Source organism: Alligator sinensis, unplaced genomic scaffold (genome assembly GCF_000455745.1).
Source record: "Alligator sinensis unplaced genomic scaffold, ASM45574v1 scaffold619_1, whole genome shotgun sequence".
Taxonomy (NCBI): domain Eukaryota; kingdom Metazoa; phylum Chordata; order Crocodylia; family Alligatoridae; genus Alligator; species Alligator sinensis.
Window position 1 is genome coordinate 204,397 of NW_005842134.1, and position 21,949 is coordinate 226,345.

The following is a 21,949-nucleotide window of genomic DNA, read 5'->3' on the forward strand; positions in this document are numbered from 1 at the left end:
GCTATGTTTTACCTGCATGATCCGGGGACAGCAGGGCAGACCCTACATTGAGAGGCTATGGGACCTGAACCTGTTCAGCCTTCACAAGAGGAGGCTGAGGGGGGACCTTGTGACCATCTATAAACTCACTAGGGGGGACCAGAAGGGTTTGGGGGAGACCTTGTTTCCCCTAGCGCCCCCCGGGATAACAAGGAATAACGGCCACAAGTTGTTGGAGAGTAGGTTTGGATTAGACATCCGGAAGAACTACTTTACAGTTAGGGCGGCTAGGATCTGGAACCAACTTCCAAGGGAAGTGGTGCTGGCTCCTACCCTGGGGGTCTTTAAGAAGAGGCTCAATGCCTACCTGGCTGGGGTCATTTGAGCCCAGTTTTCCTCCTGCCCAGGCAGGGGGTCGGACTTGAAGATCTACAAGGTCCCTTCCGACCCTACTTCTATGATTCTATGTCACCTGGGTTGCACAAGGCCAGATATCTAGAATATATACTGGGCAATGGCCAGATCAGGCCCGTACTGGACAAAGTCAATGCTCTGGTTGAATCTCTGGCACCAGCAGCCAAATGGCAGGTGAAGTCATTTTTAGGGTTTGAGCTACTATTAGCTATTCATCCCAAAATTTGCTGCCACCATGGCCCCACTAACTGACCTGCTGTGGAAGGGAGCACCTCAAAGGATTCAGTGGTCACCCAAGTGTGAGGCAGCATTTGGGACAGTAAAATGGCTACTATACAGTGTGCCAGTCCTGCACAGCCTGCACCTAACAAAGGAGTTATTCCAGACAAGTGCCTCAAACCAAGGCTTGAAGGCTGTTCTCTCCCAGGAGTTTGAAAATAGAGAAAAACTCTATCCTGTATTTTAGCAGCAGGATGCTCCTCTCCAAAAACAGAAATATGGATCTGATCCTCAAGCAGCACCAGGAGAGTGTAGGCTGAAGGGCTTCCCCCTGCCACAATGAACAGCTTTGACTGTCTCAGTGACAATACATGTCCTTAAGGTCACATCAAGGATGCCAAGGGCCTGCAAAATTGTGGGGACTGTCAGGAACATCAGGGCTTGGGAGCTAAACACAGCCCTCCCCTTCTCTCACTGCTGACAGTCTGGGGTGAGCCCTGCAGAGCCCAAGTGAGAGGTACTCTCCCTAGATTTCTTCTACACTTCAGGGCAACCAAAAGCTCCTTGAGTGTTTGAGAGTAGAAGCCTCAGAACGTGTGCATTTACCACCTCAGGAGTCAGCACTAGATACAGAGAGCTTCCAAAATGACTTGGAAAACCTGCCTGGGAGTTCATCCCCTATTACAGGAGTTGGTACACCAGTGCACACCTCGGGGCACATGGTGGGAAGAGCGACATGGGGCTCAAACTTTCTTGTGGCAATGCAGCCCCAGCCCCTTCTCCACCGTCTGGCCTGAGGCGCATATACACCCACTGCTAGCCCTGAACCAAGCCGGAGCTCCACGGACCCCAGTGCAACCACTTGCAGCCTCCCGGTTGCTACCACAGCCAACCTGGGCTCTGGGCAGGCCCCTGCCACCCACAACAGAGCCTGGGATGCTTGTAGCAGGGAGGCTACAAGCAGCTGCATCAGGGTCCACGGAGCCCTGGCCTGGCTCATTGCTGGCAACAGGTGCATGCACAATTCAGGGCAGATGGCAAGTAAGGGGCCAGAACTGCACTGCCACAAGAAGGATTGGGCCCCTCACAGCTCCTCCACCACTTCCCCCCTGTACTAGGTATTAGTTTTCCCTCTCCTCTCTCCCCTTCCTCCTCCCTCCCTCCTTCCTTTTTGCCTGCCATCTTCAAGGGCGCTGCACCACTTCCCTTCCCTTCCTTGCCCCGTTGGACTGCTCCTCATCCTGCAGTAAAGGATAACCAGTAAGCCTCCCCCCCACTTTGTTTTCCTGCCACACCAACATCTTACAAGTAGGGGCTGCAGTTTTTTTGGTATTCTGCCCCAAAATGTTGCTGACCCCTGCCCTATCATTTAGCCAGACAAGTATAATGGAGACTCCTTGTTTATTCCCTGTTTAGGGTCAATAGCTGCAGTTCCTGCTGCTTCCATGGCTCCTCCTGCCTTTGAGGACCCAAGATCGCTGCCTGACACTGAAGATCAGCCAGTAGCCAGGTTAAGGAAGAGGAGAAAGAAAAGCAAGAAGATGATGGCAGACCTGGGTGTATCGTTAGAGAGGAAATCAGCAACTGCAGGGGACCAGTACTCTTGGTTGGAGGACCATCAGGGCTATGGCACTGGCCTGGTCAGGGGGGGATCTCCCAAGCCATGCAGGCCATAGGCTTCTAGGTGTGTAGAACACCCAGGCCATCAGGAAGGCTGTGGGTAGAGCAAAGCTGACTGGAGATACTGATGGAGAACCTCCATGTGGAGAGGGACACACAGCAGTCTCCCATACAGCGGTAGCTCCAGCTAAAGCATGGGGCAAGCAGCAGTAGCTGATGGCTGTGGAGGTAAGGCTGTAAGGCCTCAACACTGCAGCAAGGTAACCAAATCAGCAACACTCAACCCCCTAAGCAGAGCCAACTGAGTCTCGTTATGCTGATTGTTTCTAGAGCTGCCTTTAAGGAGTTTTTGCAGCACCCATTGAGCAATAAACTGGCTTCAGTTTGTGAGTAACTCTTGCTTGTGTGATTTCCTTGGTGCTTTCTCCAGCATCCTTGCTCATGGACCCAGTCCCTGAACACCCCTGCTCTAGAGCATTTTCTTTGTTCTTTGGGTGCAACATTCAAGCCTAGAATGGCTGTTAGTTGCATGTCACAACACAAGAATGGCTGTTAGTTGCATGCCACAAGGTCTAGCGAAAGAGCCAGTTACAATCTTCTCACCAATTAGAGCTGGTGAAAGGCACTCCCTGCCACCATTTCCACCTGAAGATCCTGGTGCACCCCAAGGCTGCGAATCTGAGTAATAAGGGAGGACAGAACCCCCTCATTGATGGATGTCCTTGTTTCCCCCCAAACCAAGTAATGATGGTCAGCCCACCACCATCATTACTATCTTGTCTGGATTTAGCTTCGGTTGGTTCACCCTTATCCAGTCCCCAACTGGAACCAGGCACTAGGAAAGGACCAAGGCTGCAGGGTGTGGGCCAGCTGAGAAAGAGAGATAGAGCTGGGTGTTGTCAGCATGCTGAAGATACTTCACTTGAAATCTCCACATTATCTTGTCTGGTGACCTCATATACAGCACAGCAGAGGATCACTCTGGGTTGCAGTCAGACCTGCAGTCAGCAAAAAAAATGAGAATGGATACAGAGATGATGAGGGTTTAAAAAAGTCTCCAGACTAAAATCCCGAAAAATATTGTGTCCTCACTCATCATCTTTAATGTCTTGTCAGAATTCTATAGAGAGGATTTGTGGACCGAATGTAGAACATAGGAATTGGATAGAATAATAAAAACTAGGCTGAACAGGACCTTGAGAGGGACCCAGTCCATGCACCCCAAGGCAGGTCAACTGTCTCTGGATAATCATCTGTTTGGAATAGTGTAATCTGTTTAAAAGACAGGCTAGGCCATTAGTTGGGAATCAAACCCATGTCAACTATAAGCAGGTAGCTATGCTTACTGCCACAGCATCTATATACCATATCCCTTTATATTGCTCAGGAGTGCTCTTATATTTCCTGTGTTCCAAAAGCCACCGGGGTACAGGCAGACAGAGCAATTGTAATAATGGAGAGACAGGCAACTTTTACATCTTGGGGGATTCTGCTGCTGGTCAAGCATAGCAAAACCTCAGCACCTTTAAACCTGTCTCATTCAGGGTTAAAGAGGTAGCAGTTTGTCTAACTTGTATCACTACAGAATCCTGCAGACCTGGCAGGTAGATCATAGTAGCTGATGCATGCATTTGAGCAAAGAGCTTCTCTTTCCCCGCCCCCCTTTTTAGTAGTACATATGTCCTTACCCTGGAATGCTCTCATTCGTATTGGGGGGGTGACAGGGAGCAGAGACCCTTTAAGAACAGTGAGGTGCGGCAGGGAGGAATCAGAACACCAGGCAGATGCCCAGATTGGGAGTGTGTAAAAGGGCCCTAGCTGGGAGAGAAGAGAGGCAGCTGAAGTAGGGTGGTGCTATTGAGGGAAGCTGAAGGACTACTGAGGCTTGAACTGAAAGGAGCAAGATTATTTTCTTTTGATTTCCTTTGCTGAATGCAGAGAGCAGAGGGGCCAGAATGTTTTGTGTTAAAGGAGGACTCAAACCAAAAGGCCTGTTGTTTTGACCCCTGAAAGACATGTGGCTGTGACCCACACTTTGGCTGGCAAAAGGTGTGACCAGCTGTCCTTGGTAGTCAGGATGGAGGAATCCACATGCTTCCTTTTAGCACTTCCCAGAGCAGGACTGCACTCACTATGGCAAGGAGTGATTGGCCCTGGTGACTAACAGGATTCCTGGGTTTTGTTCTTGATTCAGTAGCTAACTTGGCCTTTGGTCCTGAGGAAGTGTTTTAATTGGTCTGTCCCACCTGAAAAGGGGGGACAATAATGCTCACTACATCCTCAGAGTTGCTGAGAGCTTTGGCAGTAACAGTACTTAGTATGTAAGTGGTGGGGGCTGGCCCCAGGCTCTTTACTGTTTCCCTCAATGCTCTGAAAGTTACTGCAAAGTACTGTTGGTAAAAAATTGTAGGCAGCCCGCAGACTGGCAAAGTGGTAAATGTTGATGAGGGCAGGGAAGTTACAGAGTGATCTAGGTTGTTTGGGCCTCCTCAGACAGTACATTTGAATACAGGAAAAGGCAAAGTTATGTAGGGCAGTGATTCTGAACCTGGGTGCCTTAGTACCCTGAGGTGCAGTGAGATCCTTTTAAGGCTGCCATGCAGTATTGGCACTGTTTAGTTTGCAAACACTTACACATGACACTCAAGATAAACTAAGAGGTTTCAAATAGGAATCCATATGTCATAAACATCCTGGCCTGTTGTGGTCTTTCTGAGCTCTTTGCAGCAGAAGAACCGCTGTTATTTTTCTGCACTTAAAAATGAGTGAAAACTAAGAACTGGAATTTTTGAGAGGTGTCTTGAGTCTAAAACGATTGAAAACTGATTTAGGAACCAAAAACATAGGCCAGACCTAGAGACAGAGGGATGGAGGACAAGGATGCAGTAGAAGAACTGCAACTGAAGCTGAGCTCCCAGTGCAATGCTGTATGGAGAAAAGCTAATGAGTGGACAAACAGGGGACCAATGAGTAGCTCTACAGAGGCAATTTTCCTGTGGAGAGAAAATTGCCTTCCCACAGCAACATGTTGCTCCCCCATTTATGGCATCGGCAACACCAATCCTGGAACAATGTGTCCACTTCTGATGTGCACGTTTTGAAAAGGAGGTTGTAAAACTACAGAGGGTGAAGGGCAGCATCACAAAAAATGATCCAAGGGCCAAAGAAAATGGCTGACAGTGAGAGATGCTAGGAGCTGAATCTATCAGTATTTGGCTTGTTAGGAAGAACCCTGAGCAGTGACTTGAGGATGGCCTATAGATACCTTCACGGAGAGAAAATACTAGGTGCTGACAGGCTCTTTAATACAGCAGGGAAAGGCAGAACAGGGGCTGGAAGCTGAAATCCAATGAGTTCTAATTAGAAATAAGGCACAAATTTTACCAATGAGGGTGATTAACCACTACAAGAAACTTACAAGGGAGGTGGTAGATTCTCCATCTCTTGATGGCTTCAAGTCCAGACTGGATGCTCTTCTAAAAATGTGCTTGATTAGGAACTCTTAGACTACACACAGGAGGAACTGAATGAAATGATCTGGCCTGTGACATAAAAGAAGTCAGATAGATGATCTAATGATTTCTCTCTGAATTGACACCTTTAAGACTTTTTGGCTGACAGATTCAGGCACTTCACAGCCCTTCACTGGCCTCTCTCTCACTACTTCATGAGATGGAGAAGGATTAGCAACCCTGCTTTACAGAAGAAGAAAGGGAGGCAAAGACAGGTGAGCAGAGCTGCCCATGGTCAGAAAGTCAATGTCACAGTGAGGACTGAAGCTCAGATCTCCTTGTGTTTGTCAAGCAATGTGTTGTCTCTTAATAAGCATGGGTCTGATGGCTATGTAGTCCTAACACCTAGGACTAGTACTTGTGATGCTCATGATTCTGAGAGACCCCCATCTAATCCTGCGGGGGTAAGGAAGCTACTCCCTGGCAGCTGGATCCCTGCTAGAGTGGAAAACAAATTTAGGGCTGATCTGCAGACTTGTCACCATAATCCTCTCTTTATGCTGCCTTGAAACAGCCTTCATTTCCAGTAAAGAAACAGGATATAGCATAGGGTCGTGGTGTAGCTTCTTCTTAGAAGTGAGAATCCTGCCTCCTCTGGTCTATGTGGCTTTTCACTACAACCTGAGAAATTCATCTCTACCCACATACAAAAAACTAGAACTCTTGGTTCCAAAATGATACCTTTTATTAGACCAATAAAAGGTATCGTTTTGGAACCAAGAGTTCTAGTTTTTTGTATGTCTTCTTGTCTCAGACTAACACGGCTACCAAGTACACACTCTACCCACAGGATTTTCAAGTGAACCCCTGGTCCTTTTAACCCCTTCAAAAAGCCATTCAGCATTGGCCTAGAACTGTCTCACCTACATGTTCTCCTGAAACACCTGGTCCTGGAGGTAGATCACTGCATTAGATGGTTTGGCACAATGTGGAGATCCCATTCCTCCAGACCACATGAATAAACTAAGCCCCACCCACCTAGAGATATGTAACCAGTGTGTTCATTGGGTAGATTGGAAGCTAGCACAGAGATCTGCCAGGACTTGCCCAGGGCTATAATGGGTCCATGGCAGAGCTGAGAAAAAAACCACAGGTCTCTGCACAAGACCAGTCTCCTTCCTGCATGCTTCTGACAGCTCTTTGAGGTAAGCTGAGAAGGAAAACTATGTCTTCATGCCTTTACTTGTGACATTACATAAAAATGGGTTTTAAAGGATTTCTCTGTCCTTTTCATTCTATAAGAAAAGGTCAAAGCTACATAACCTACATGATCACTACCTTGGAAATGCTAGAGAAGTCAAGCCAGGCCTTTTCCTCATGTCTTTTTGAAGGACACAAACATGTGATTGGAAGTTTGCTCAGCCCTTAAGTGAAAGGATTGGAGACCTGGACCTCCATTGGAAGGGAAAGCTCTTCTTCCAGATGTTTTTCAGGCATTAGAGATTCTATTACCCCTGATGCACCTATTACCCACGTGGTGTGGACATGTAAATGTCCACAGTCCTACTGCACATGCCCAGTAGGCTATGCACTGCCACCTACCTTCCCTCCCACCCCAGTAGAATTTTGAGACTTGCATAGCCCACTGTACACATAAAGACAGTCATATACCTGTCCAGCCTGTGCATGGTTTACTGAGATATGCAGTAGCGATCCATGCTGCTCAGGTAACAGAATCACAAATTGTACATAAATGCCAAAAAAGCCATGCATGTGGTTGGAACCTGTAACTACAGAACCCTCCAGTTAAGGGTATAAAGGTAAAAGGATTTGAGTCTAGTTCTTCTTAATCTTCATAAAGAAGCAAAGAAAGGGCAGAAATCTAGTCTGTTTTTCATTTGCAGGTCACCTTTAAGAAATGAGGTGTGACAACACAGTCTCTAATTCAGGCTTGGGGTTTGATGAGCTTAAACCACAGCCTTGAGTACTGCAGCTTACTACATTATCAGAGCCCCTTGTTAGAATAACAGTCCTATTGTGACCTTAATACTTCCAGTATTATCCTGCACATACATTTTGTGGTCTTGGGTGACCAATTTGCCAAATGTTAAAGGTTTGGGGTCAATGCCCTAAAAGTAGAGGTAGTAAATACAAAAAAAAAATATCACTACCTGCTTTAATACATGATTGAGGTTTTACAGAACAGAGACATCAGTTAGGTACAATAAAGGCAGTGGAAGCCAAGAGAAAAGATTCTATATGGTTTATTCCAGATTATGGTGTTTGTACTATTTCCTGACTTACAAGTTTTCCCAGACCCCATCCATACAACTTTTTCCATGCACACAACCCAAACAATCCTCCTCACATTTTGAATTATTCATTCACTACCCAAGTGACACTTAAGTCAGCCACAGACCTTCACAACCCAACCAAAAAGTACCTCATGCATGCAAACTTTTGCTGGTCTCTCCAGAAGCAGTATAAAGAGTAGGTTATATGCGGTATCTCCACAGGATTCAAGTACCTCTACACCTCTCTATTCTGCCCTCCCCCCAACATACAGTGGCATGTCCTTCTTATGTCCTGGAGATCATTCCTTTTTTTCTTCTTGGATCATCATAGTTCTGGACCTTGACCTTGACCTTGACCTTGACCTTGACTGAGAGGCAAGTCCCATGCCAAGGTACTCTTTCTGTGATACATTTATTCCTTGTGCTCTTGAGCTTCATGAGATGAACCCATTTTTAAGGGAACTGAAAAAATGCTCTCCTTTCCAAAAAGAGACTCAGTATTGTTTCTGCATTTGCCCTTTCAAAGAGTCAGATGATTGTGGAATAGGAAACTGTAAAACATTTGCAGTTTCTTTCTCTGTTTTTCTGTTAAGTCTTTGGAGAGTCTCATCTGATAAGTGATAGCCCTCAGAAAACCAGAGACTTCTCTAATCACTGTCTCTTCAAGTCTTAGCCAAGGTCTCAAGGACCCTCTGAGGGACATAGATCTCTGTGACAGATCTACTGTAGCTCAAACCCCCTTGGTTCCTCAGGAGAACTCTCTTCAGCTTGCCTTGAACAGTATGCAGCACAGCTTTCCTAAAGCTGCTGGAAAAGAAAAAGAAAAGCACTGGGTCAAGGCAGCTGTTGAAAGCTGAGATGCAGAGGACAAGTTCATTGGCAAGGTGGAGAGCCTGCTTCCACTGCATGCTGGAGATGACTTCCACCTGGGCAAGGATGTATGGGACACGGACCAAATGGTAGGGAGTGAAGCACACACTGAAGATGACCAGGACCACGAAGGTCTTCGCAATGGCTCTCACACTGGTCTTCTTGCTCTGCTGCTGACTTTTCCCTGAGACACCATGGAGCTTGACTGATATTTTTCCATAGGAGTAAAGGAAGAGCAGCAGAAGAATGAAGAAAGTAGCCACTGCTATCATGTTGAGGGTTGCCCCCACTGTACTTTTGCTTCTGAAATGGAAGCACTGCTGATCGCAGGGACTTTTATTTCTAGTCTCAAAAAAGAAAGGGATCATGAAGATGCCATAGACCAGCCAAACCAACCTGGAGACAGTGGTACTGCAAGGCACAGTGTGGATTCTGAACTGCTGGAGGGGCCGAATGATCTTCAAGTAGCGGTCAAGGCTGATAAGGCTGAGGAACATGATGCTGACGTACATATTGAGGTAGAAGAAAGCTCCAACTAGGCTGCAAAGGATCAAAGGGCCACTCTGGTTTTGATAGGCTATCCGGAAAGGCAGGCAGAGAGAAAGCAGAAGGTCAGACATTGCAAGGTTCCTCATGTACACCATGATCGAGGTCTTCCTCTGTGTGCCATACAAGAACACCCAAAGGGCCAGTATGTTGCTGAGCAAGCTGATGATGAAGATAAGGGAGTACATCACAGGGAGAGTCACTGAAAGGAATCCATCCTTGATCTCACAACTGGAGTCATTTGACCGTGCCTGAGTGAGTTCAGTGGTAGGAAAGAGAGTGCAGTTGGAGTCCATTGTTTGGAGTTCAGGTTCTGCAAAGACATTAATCCATATGATTAGAAGACAGTTTCTTAAACAGGGACATGTATATCTGAGAAGGTATGCAGTAAATTTCCAGAGGGTGTGTGGAAGGTAGGAAAGGGAAAGCAGAAGAAGGAAAAGGGGAGAGATAAATGGAGGAAAAAGAGGTAAAAAAATTAACAACAACTATACCATCTCTCCTAGGTTGCTGGAGAGGTTACAGTGTGATCATAGTGAAATAAAGTGCAAGTTTTTTATTATCCATAATGTAGAATCATAGGAGGAGGACATAGCAGTATAACACATTTCAAGAGGTATGAGTTCCAAGACAGTTTGAGAACCACAATTACAAGACACCACACTTACAAGGTATATGCATAGATAGATGTTCCACATGTTTATTAAGTGCCCATCATCATGGCACTTGGTTGCACCATGCTGTAGTGTGAAATAAAGGCTTTCATCTTGGCCAGTTTAATGGAGATTGAACCAGAGTCCTGCGGAGTGAGAAACATGAGCCTGTACAGCTTGAGCTGAGGAGCTGAGCTTTGAGCATAGGCATTGTAAAGACTCTTTTCCTCTCTGGACTGAGAACAACAGGAGAATTTAAAGCACTAACCAGTGGGTTACAATTACAGCAAAGTGTCTAAAAGAAAATGGCACCATCTGACTCAGAAATCAGCCCTGTCTTAGGATGTAGAGTCTCATCCCTTTGCTGTGGTGAACAAAGAGTTTTTTGACCAAGGCAGGACACCTGACTAGTAAATCTATCGGTCTGATCTGCTTCAGCCATTCTTTTGTTCCTGTTTTCTTAGTGAAAGATGCACTCAGCAGAAACTCTCTACAGGCTGTGCTTTCAAGTGCAGCAATCCGCAAAGGAGCAGCATCTTTGAGATACTTACAGTAGGGTAAACCACAAGCTGATTGAACACAGAGACTTATGGGTGCAGTTCCTGTGAATTCAGACCATACCACAAGAGCCTATTTATAGAGACAAGAACTCATCCAACTCCCCAAGAATGGACAGTAATCAAGTCTGCCAGATCACTAGCTGTCCTACAGGTCTTTGACTGATACACCCAAGCACAACTCTGCCTTGCTTGCCTTGGTATTGCCTGTTATTGTTCTTTATTCTTCTCTACTTCACACCAGGCCTGCTACATGAATGAGACAACACTAACAAGACTCCTCTTCACAGCAAGGTTGTTCCAGTATATTTGTCCCTACATCAGTGGTTCCCGACCTTTTTAAGTAGGAGATCACTTTTGGCATTTAAAAGCAACCCAAGATCTACCATGAGCCACTGCCACCCCTCCCTCCTTTACCCAGCAGGTAAATCTGTGGAGAGGGAAGGGGGGGTCAGATCAAGGCAAAGGGAGAAAAATTATTTGGGGGCACAGCTCCCCAACAGGTAAGTCCCATCCGGCCGGGGCACCACTCAACTTAGCCCTGCTCCTGCCTCTGCAGCCCTGTCCCTCACCAAAGGGGCCTCGGTCTAGCCCCCGTCCCTTCCCTCCCCCATGGACTGACCTGCTGGGCTGGGGCACATGAATGCATGCACACAGACACTCAGCCCCCCACCTCAGTCTCAGATTGACTCCAAGAGGCTCCCCATTCTAGCACAAGAGGCTCTGAGATCTACCTGTGGATTGAGATCCACTGATTGGTAACCACTGCCCTACATGTAAGATAGGCCAAAAACACCCATGAAAAGGTTCTGACAGCAACTAACAAGGAAAGAAGCAGAACAAGCAGTGCTCTTACAAAGACTGAGGGCAGTGGTGTCCCTCTACAGCCCAGCTTTCCGTTCTCGGTGAATCTGAGTTCAACACAGAATTCTCCTTACCATTTACTATTTGTATGAAAGTAGCCTCTAGACTTATAAGGTCAGGGCCCCATTATCCTGGTGCAGTACAAACACATGCAACGAGGGACAGCCCATGTCAGAAAGAACTTGCAGTCCAAATACACAAGGCTGAAAAAGGGTGGGAGAAAGTTTCTCATACGTACATTTCCTAAGGCTCAGCCCTTTAACCACTGCTCTGGGCAACTAACTTTTGAGGGTAAAACTCCCCATGGATTTCCTGAAGTCCACTTCACACAGATACCATGCTTGCCCACTTTCAGGTTGCAACAGCCTCTCCCAGTATTGCTGTACAAACAGGCTTCTACTGCCACCGGAGCCTTCTCCTCTGCAGCTCCAGCCATCAGGAGTAGACTTTCAGCATCACTCTGCCCTCTAGGACTCACCTCATCTCAAATATCATCTCCCATTGAGTTCTTCCCCTCTTTACGCTCTCTCTCTTCTTAGGCTGTTGGCATGTAGATGGATTTCCCAGGGGAATTTTCCCTGCAATGTCTTTGCAGCAGTGTTTGGGACACCCCAAGGAAATGTTAGAAAAGATGGTAAAGTATCAAACTTACTGTTTGCAATCCATGCCTTCATCTTTCTGCCTCTGCTTTACAGAGCTACCCAGGCTGGTTGGCCCTGGCTGATCTTACTGTGGTTATGTCTACATTGTCATGACTGCAATGTCTTGTAGACATACATAAGGTAGTTTTAAAACAGGTAGCTTGAGCACCAGTACTAGTGTAACTACAGCAGAAGAGAGCTTCAGATGGGCTAACCAGCTTCTCAAGCATGTTTTGTAGTTTGCACTGATTTACCCATTACCAAGCTAGCTAGTTTAAAAGTAGCCTTGGTACATCTACACCACATATCTACAGAATGCATAGGCTCCCGTACATCACAGGCATAGACTAAAGAGAAAACCAGGCTTACAAGTACCCTTACATCGCTAGTATACATGCTCCTTAGCACAAGCATCCGCTTCATATAGCATAGGTTTGCATATACTTCTGATAAAGCATCAATGTGGCCATGCTTTGGTAGAGGCACCTTACATACAGAGTAGGTGCACTCACTTTAGAGAGTGAGATCCTTCTCGCATTAGCATGCATGGTCAGTTTCCTCTCCTCCTCCCTAAGGTTGCACAGATCCCTGTCTAAACAAGGTGTGAGAGCACAGACCCTTTGCAAATTTCTCTGGGGTTTGTTACAAGTGTCAGCCTCAGGAAAGCATAACTTAGTCTGATAAATCACTATCTCTTAGAAGTGAGAGAATGCCCCATTCATCTCAACAGGGAAATGAGTCAAAAACCAAATGCTGACAAACTCCTTGTTGTTGAAATTGTTCACTGTTTTGCCATCAAGCATTTTATCAGAAGCTCCAGAATCACAAGCCTTTCTGTCACTACTAGATGGAGCAGCAAATGCTGGGGAAAGAGGAGTGGGCAGGCTTGCTGCCAAGCAAAGAATATGAGCCCCCACTGCCAACTCATTGATCAGGTCCACACTACAAAAATTTGCAGGCAAAGCTGTGGCAGCTAAAAGTGCAGAAAAAAATGCATGCACCTCCATAGTTGGTATAGCTGGATCAGCAATGCTCCAATATAATCATAGAAAATTAGGGCTGGAAGGCGCCTCAGGATGTCACCTAGTCCAACCCCTGCTCAAAGCAGGACCAACCCCAACTACATCACCCCAGCCAAAGCTTTGTCTAGCTGGGTTTTGAAAAACTCCAAGGATAGAGCTTCCACCACCTCTTTGGGTTACCTGTTCCAGTGTTTTACTACCTTCCTAGTAAGAAAATTCTTCCTAATATCTAACCTAAACTTCCCTTGCTGCAACTTGAGACCATTGCTCCTTGTTCTGTCATCTGCCGCCATTGAGAACAGTCTAGCTCCATCCTCTTTGGAACCACTTTTCAGGTAGTTGAAGGCTGCCATTAAATTCCCTCTCAGTTTCCTCTTCTCTAAACTAAATAAGCCTAGTTCCCTCAGCCCCCTCACCATTTTTGTTGCTCTCCGCTGGACCATCTCCAACTTGTCCACATCCTTTCTATAGTTGAGGCTCAAAACTGAACACAGTACTCCAGATATGGCCTCACCAGCATTGAATAGAGGGAAATAGTCACGTCCCTTGTCCTGCTGGCAACACTCCTACTGATGCCATTACCCTTCTTTGCAAGCAGGGCATACTGTTGGCTCATAGTTAGCTTATTGTCCACTACAACCCCCAGGTCCTTTTCTGCAGAGTTACAGCTTTGGTAACAAAAAACGCTTTCAGTAGTTTAGCTTGTGTCAAGGCGATGGTGTAACTACCATCACCAGAACTTCTGTTGGTTTATGCTGAGTCCCCATTAGGAGTCATTGCTGACACAGCTATATCCATATAGGTGTAACAGCAAGAGTTCCTCCTATGTGGTGAGATTTACTACCAACCCCTTCTCACAATGGGGGACAATACTTTTCTTCCAAATGCAGGCCAAGTGTGCCCCCCGCCCCCCCCCCCATACACCTCTACTTTCATAGGGTTGAAAGTTTCACAGCTACTCTAATGTTCCAGAAGTTCCATGGCTACTCTAACTGCAGTTTCTACAGCTTCTTTAATGTAGTTATCTGCTATCAACATCCAAATCTGCAGCCCACAGAGTATGTGGGGACTGTGCTGAAATATGTTCATGTTACTGCTGAACAGAACGAAGGCCATTGCAATGACTCAGCTCCCTCCTTCATGGTTAAATTATTTAAAACCTCAATCTATTAAATCACTTAAACTGGCCACAGTATTTCTGGTTTGCAACATTTGGGCAACTTAGAAACAGAAGGTCTGTGCTGCAAAGAATTAGGTCCAGATTGTCATGGAGTATATGGAGCCTTCTGCATAAAATGTAAATGTGTATGTGCATCTCATGCATGTGAGTTTGCGTATATCTGGTAGTGTCCATGCACCAACGAATGTGCTGCCCGGGGCACCCTGCATATGAAAGCAAGAATATATACTATGTGTTGTATGTATATGTAAATTTGATCGTTTTATGAGAATGTGTAATTGTAAATATGCAACTGGGTGTGTAACTTTCACCGATGTGTATGTGTACACTGTAAAACTAGTTATCTGTATGAATAATTGTCACTGTTTAAATACTTGTCACTATATACATGTAAATGTAAATTTTATCTGTGAATATAACTAAAACCGTGTACATGAGAAACTGTGACCATGTGTTTGTGTACATAGATATGTCTATAACCAATATACGGTCATGTATGCATGTAATCATGACCATTCTGAGCTAGTGATTATATATATTACTGTGTGCGCATATAACTCACATTGTGTGAGTGAGAGTGGATATGTGTATTTACCACTGGCTATTATATGTGTGTGAGAATGTATATGCTGTTGTATGTATATACTTAACTGTGACCACTGTATGAGTGATTGTGTATATGTATAATTGTGACATTGTGAGTCACGATGTGTGCATATAGGTGCATGTCATTCTGTGTGTAACTGCAACCCAGTATAATTGTGTGTGCATATAATGTCTGTGCACATGTTGTTTTGCATATATATTTGACATTAAATAAGAGTAGGTCTACATACTACTATGACTATTGTGTGAGTATACAAGCTATTGTATCATGGCCATTTTGTGAATGAGAGAATGTGTGTGTGTGTAGAACCAAAATAATTATATAAGTACATGTGAGTGTGTGTTTTCTTACATCTAATTGTATATATGTATTACAGAACATAAGTAATCATTCATAAATAATTTTATTTAACCCCGGTACATTTTACTCCCTACCTACACCAAAAAAACCTCTCACTAAATTAAACCAGAAAAGCTCCTATGTGACTATTAATACATTTCAAAGAACCTAGCTGATCCTTGAATGAAACCCTTAATGATGCAGTTCTAACCACAAGGTATTGTGAAGAGAAGACAGAGAGAGACAAGGCAGGGTTGGAATCACATACCTCAGCAGCTCTCCTCTGAATTCTTGCTTGCTGTGACAGATTCCTGCTCTGACTTTCTCCCCTTTAGATCTTTGTCTTATGACAACATTTCTCAAAAGTCACGAGTGTCTTCATTGGTCTGCTCGTCTCTGTCACACATGGTTGGCTCCTTCTTTAGGTGTTTGTAAGGGGAAGTGGCTTCATAGAAGTTCCTCTCTAAACCAGGCACAATGAACAGCCTTCAGCTCAGAGATGATGAGTCATGGAAGGAAAGAGATGAGAGTGATATATATGGAACTCAGAATTGTGATTACTTAGGGGAAGTAAAAAATATTAAAAACCTGAATAGCGTTGAGCCAGATTGTTGCTGGAACTGTCCCAATGATATTAAATAAAGTTCAGCAGTATTGGCCCAGATAAAAGGAACTCAACTGATTTCTACCTAGGGACCAAAACACACCCTTCATTTTGTTGAACCTTTTTGAATGTAGCAGCTACTATATGAGTTTTAGGGCCAATCCTGGTAGCTGCCAAACACGCTTTGGGTCATGAAAAACAGTTGAGGGAGCTCAGCCCCTGGCAAGAGCTTTTATGGTGCTTCAGTACATGCACTCCTGTGGTGTGTAATGCTGTGGGGGTCCAATGGTTTGGAACAGCCACATTAAAAACAGCCTTTGGGGAATACATTGCACTTAGTCCAATGCATGACAGGATGCATCCCAGGGGACGTATTGTCAGTGTAAGGAATACATTAGAGCAGTAGTTTTCAACCTGTGGTCCATGTAAAGATGATTAAGATCAGACAAAAGTATGTGAATATCCACACTTATAATTCAAAGGGGTCCCCACCTCCATTTGACATTTTTTAGAGGTCCACAAATGAAAAAAGGTTGAAAACCACTGCATTAGGGGCCTTGGCATAAGTGCCTCCATCTTCTATACATCCTCGGTTATCTAAATGTTGGAGTAAACTTTGGATAACATTACAGAGACAGGCTTTCAAGGCCAGATTCCGTATTTTTGCTGTTATATACAGGAAAGCAGAGTACTGATTTAGGTGTTTGACTGTAGTCACACTAACAAAGTAACTGAAACCCAATATCATAAGGAATAGCAGTCATTGTTAAGAGCAGAAACCTAACTGATAACCTCTAAAACCATCCTAGTTAAACAGTTGTTACATATTTCTCATAAATTCTTCACTTTGCTGAGAAGGGGGTTCTTCATAATCAACCCCTTTCATTAACATATACCCAATCAGATTGTAGACAGATGTGTGTCATTAATGAGTGTATATAGATGATTGTAAACCTGGGGGAAGTGGGAAATCATGGACCTGAACTGCTGGAAAAACTGAACAAGAGCTCAGAGTTCCCAGGGTTCAACCTACACCCATCCTCCCAGGTTTGAGCATGTTTTGCATTTCCATTGCCTGAATTTGAATGCCAAATAAACTTATGTTTAGCTTTTCAATAAAGTAATTCTCTTGAGAGGAAACTGGTGTGCTCTCTCTTTAGTCCAGAGCCCTGTCCAACAAAGTAAGCTTCCTTTGTCCCTGTTTGGAGAAAGAGGGCTTCCATTCAGTGAGTGCTGAAGGAATCAAGGAAGCATTTATACAGAATGTTTCTCCCCATTGAATCAACCTGAGAGAGTCCTAGAAACAGTAGGTATAGGGTATATGGTCCCTGTTGGGGAACGTTAGAGAACAACTGGTTTCCACAGCTGCTGCAACTTAGGAAATCCCCAAACACAAAAGGAAATAAAATATGAAAAAGAAAATGTATCTTTGAACAATTTCCACTTGGCTAGATTTGGTTCATAAATGAGCACCAGTCACCTATGCAGATGCTAATCTTGTACCAAGGAAGGCAAGGGCAGGGTGAAAGCAGAGGCAGAAGTAAAGAAAACTAAACATCCTTTCACAATTCTCATTAAAAAACTAGGGGACTGTGGCGTCGACACCTACACAGTCAAATGGGTCACTAACGGGCTGGAGGGCCGCTCTCAGAGAGTGGTGGTGGACGGGTCTTATTCAACCTGGAGGGATGTGGGCAGTGAGGCTCTGCAGGGCTCGGTCCTCGGTCCACGCTGTTCAACATCTTCATCAGCGACTTGGACGAGGGGCTAAAAAGCACCCTACTCAAATTCCCAGACGACACTAAGATGTGGGGGGAAGTGGGCACACTAGAAGGGAGGAATAGGCTGCAATCAGATCTAGACAGGTTACAGGGGTGGGCAGATGAGAACAGGATGGGTTTCAACACTGACAAGTGCAAGGTGCTGCACCGGGGGAGGAAGAACCAGCAGCATACCTACAGGCTGAGGAACTCCCTTCTCGTCAGTGCAGAGGCAGAAAAGGATCTTGGAGTCATTATTGATGCCAAAATGAACATGGGCCGACAGGGTGGGGATGCGGTCAAGAAGGCCAACCACACCTTGTCATGCATCCACAGATGCATCTCGAGCAGGTCCAAGGAGGTGATCCTCCCCCTCTATGCGGCACTGATCAGGCTGCTGTTGGAGTACTGAGCCAGTTCTGGGTGCTGCACTTCAGGAGGGATGTGGACAACATGGAGAGGGTCCAGAGGAGGGCCACCTGCATGATCAGGGGGCAGCAGGGCAGGCCCTGCGAGGAGAGGTTAAGGGACCTGAACCTGTTCACCCTCCACAAGAGAAGGCTGAGGCGGGATCTAGTGGCCATTTACAAACTAGTTAGAGGGGACCAGCAGGCATTGGGGGAGTCCCTGTTCCCCCGAGCACTACCAGGAGTGACATGAAATAACGGTCACAAGCTGGCAGAGGGTAGATTCAGGCTAGATATCAGGAGGCACTACTTCACAGTCAGGGCGGCTAGGATCTGGAACCAACTTCCAAGAGAAGTGGTGCTGGCTCCTACCCTGGGGGTCTTTAAGAGGAGGCTGGATGAACACTTTGCGGGGTCGTTTGACCCCAGTACTCTTTCCTGCCATGGCAGGGGGTTGGACTTGATGATCTGCTCAGGTCCCTTCCAACCCTACCACCTGCTCCATCATGGCAGTGGTAGATTAAGATTTATTGGGGCCCTGGTCAAACAGAAAAGTGGAGGCCCCCATTGTAAACATGAATGTATCAAAAGCATTAATAAATAGACCTAATAAACGTTTACACAGTGCATTAATAAATAAAGTATAAAACACAATGTCAAAATTAACTACTCAATTTTGCCACACACAAAACTGAATAAAACAACTGCCTTAGGAAAATGACTCGATGCATGGGATTGCCATACATGCATAATATCATGAAAGGAATGATGTTTTAGTTTAGTGGTCATGTAGACTCTTGTTTGACTATTTTTAAATACACATTTTACATTGTAAACGACTACATAGTAAACACATTTACATATATATACAACACACAGTATATAGTCTTAATTCTATATAGTAAACTACTACAAGAAAAATACAGGCTATACCAATAGCCTCATGTATGAGTTTAAAAATACCATTAGTGATTCTTGCAATTAAAATAAAGCAGTAGACCGACACAATACATCTCAATGTTTTTTTTATCATTCCTGAAACATTAAACATGTGCTAAACCTCATATACTGTAGATCTCTCTCTTTTATATACCCATTACATCTCTGTTTTAATGCTATCATTACATAATTACATAACCAAAGTGAGAAAATACAAACATATAAAATCTCATGAGAATGTATGGCTTACCTTTTTAAATGATGATCAGATTCTTCCGAGCTTTGAGAGAAGCGTCCAAGCTTTGAGGGCTATGAGTATGGAGGAGGACCCTGAGGGCTGCTCTGGTCTGAGGCCCCCAGGGGCCTCAGACCCTGAATGAGGGGCCAGCCTTTGGCTCTGCATCCCCAGCTGCTCCCAGCACCTTCCTGCAGCCCCAGGGTCAGGGTTGTCCTGGGCAGGAAATGAGTAGGCCGCAGGCACTGGCCCGGCATCTCTCTTCCATTCTTGCTAAAGACTTCTAGTCCACCTGCTCCCCAGATTCAGCCGCTGCCCAGCTCCAAGGTTCAACAAGAGCTATGCCGAGAGGGGCTAGTCCTCAGCCAGGGCACCGCACAGCCTCCCCCAGCCTTTCCCTCCTCCTGGCTTTATTGTTCCTGCGATAAGAGTCTCCATGTCAGCTACGGGAGCTGCCTCATATCTCCCGGGCACCTTGGGAAGCCAAGCCCCGGCAGCTGCCCCCAGCTCCCCACCCCACCAGACGCCCATCTAAGATTCTCTCTGGACCAAATGGGTCAACTGCATGCCCAGTCTCAGCTCCCACTCCATGGCTTCAGGACTGTGGCTGGGTTGGTTAAAGGGTGAACTGTTCACCATGCAGTTTGTCCCCAGCATGCACAGTTAGCCTCCCTTCTGATTTTTCCCAGGGGGCCCCTAATTGGCAGAGGCCCCTGGTATTGGGCCCCACAGGCCTGTGTGTTAATCTGTCCTCCTAGCTCAATCAGGCTCGGGGGAGGGGGGGAGTGCTGTTCTCCCTTTTTTTCTACATAGGGGAACTGATAGCAACAAGGCATTCCATAAATGCACGGCAGAGCTAGCACAGAGCCTCTGGGTGTTGTTCACCTTCCTCTTGCATTTTGCATAGTCACTTACCCTCATGCAAAGTGGATGAATATAAAACACCTGACCCTTTCAACCCACTTTGGAAGGTTTGTGGCATTAGAGTCAACCAAAAGGGCAGGTTTGCATTGAATATACCTTACTAGGCAGCAACAGCCTTAGATATGTTTCACTGTTCCATACAGGCTGCTTCCTGAACCAGCTATTGTTGGAGTAATGAAAGGCTTTCTAGTTATACTCACCATGCTGTTTCATTAAGCTTAACAGATTTAGAACTTTATTAGTGAATGTTACAAATCATAGATATTTACATAGTTTTGTACAGTTTGAAGAGAATACAGGTTCCTGCACATGATAGCTACATGGGTACATACATAGTTGGCATATGTTGACACAATCTAAAATGTTGCTAGACATGTAGCCTACATTAGTCCAGGGCAAAGTGAATTAAGAAGTTGCAACATGATGCTATAGAGAGAAGAGAAACAAGTCCCCACATATGGTAACTGCATTGGTACAGTTGTAGGGTAGTAAGACATTCTCAGACAATGGTTTTAGTATGTGGTGTGCAGTTGCTGGGGTGGAGAATGTTCAAGGCCATTAACAAACTTCACAAAGACAATGGGCCATGATACACTCAACATAGGTGTCCCTTGACCATTGGATGGTTTGACTACCATGAGGCACCTCATCAGTTTTGAATAGCAGCAGGAAGTCTGTGAATTTCCAGATTCCTTATTCTCCTTCTACTCCCTCTGCAAACTCACAGGACACTCTCATTGCTCAGGTCCCATCCTCCAACAATCAGCACGTACACAGACATGTCACACCCCTTCTCCCTCAGGGTATCAGCCAGTGGCCTGTACTTTACTTGGACAGCTTTCACTCCCAGGCTTCAATGAAAGACTGCCACCATTTCTTAGGATGGTCACATTGATCATCAGGATATTTTTGTTCCCCTTGTCTGTTATCATAATGTCTGGACAAAGATGGGTGTCACAGCCTGGGACAGCATGCCTACCCTCCCAACTGATGCCAAGATGGCTTTCACCAGTTAGTACTACATGCAGAAAACCATGGACAAAGCCAGATCACACAGGGTTGGATACCTGCCAGCCCAGCCACTCACAACAGCCATGACAGTGTGGTGCTTTGGGCAGGCTCATTACCATGTCTAAGTGACAGCTGCACTGTGGACACTTCTACACTTTTCCAGCTTGGGAAGCTTACCTATGTAAGCACTGCAGTGTCTGGGGGTACTATTGCTTGGCACAATAAGTTTACCCTCTAAACATAGTTAAATTCTCTGAACTTCCAGATTCCTTCTTCTCTCCCTGTACTGTTAGCCCTCCAGCTAGTGTGTCCTTGTAATACCTCTCTCCTTCAACCTTACCTCAATGACATCTACACCTAATCCCCAACAACAGGGCAAGATTTCCTTGGCTGCCCAGACAAAGGAAGCTGCTTCAGCTTCTGCAATCTGCTTTCAAATCGAAACATTTGCAAAGTATCACTTACTGAAACAAACCTCAGGTATATTTAAGGCAAATAAGAGGAAATCCTCTCCTCACACTGGTTCAGAACCTCAGCTCTCGTATCCTTAGGCCTGCTCACTGTCTGCATTTATCAGGCCCACCTGCCGCCCAGGCTGCCTCTATACAGAACATGGAGACCAAAATTTCTGTCTTTTAAGCCAGTGAATCTCTACTGCAGCAGCCAGATGATTCCCTCTGTTTCCAGTTCCATGCCAGGCTCCCTATGCCATTTCAGAAAAAAAATGAGCGTCTCTAATAAGAAGCTAACATGATGCGTCATTGCAGAGTGCTGGTGAGGTTTGGAAAGGCTGCAAGCACAAGTTGGGGGCT

General features: G+C 45.5%; 1 protein-coding gene across 1 annotated transcript; it reads right to left on the reverse strand.

Moving 5' to 3' along the window:
* Nucleotides 1–7,860: 7,860 nt before the first annotated feature.
* LOC102370475 (probable G-protein coupled receptor 34) lies at nt 7,861–17,488 on the reverse strand. Its single transcript, XM_006025147.3, has 2 exons — nt 15,526–17,488; nt 7,861–9,707 (listed from the first exon to the last, which is right to left on the reverse strand). The coding sequence occupies exon 2, from the start codon at nt 9,688–9,690 to the stop codon at nt 8,641–8,643; it is 1,050 nt and encodes a 349-aa protein (XP_006025209.1). The 5' UTR covers nt 9,691–9,707; nt 15,526–17,488; the 3' UTR covers nt 7,861–8,640.
* Nucleotides 17,489–21,949: the final 4,461 nt, after the last annotated feature.

Coding starts and splice junctions, on each gene's coding strand:
- LOC102370475 (XM_006025147.3), bottom strand. CDS start 9,690: ATGGACTCCAACTGCACTCTCTTTCCTACCACTGAACTCACTCAGGCA.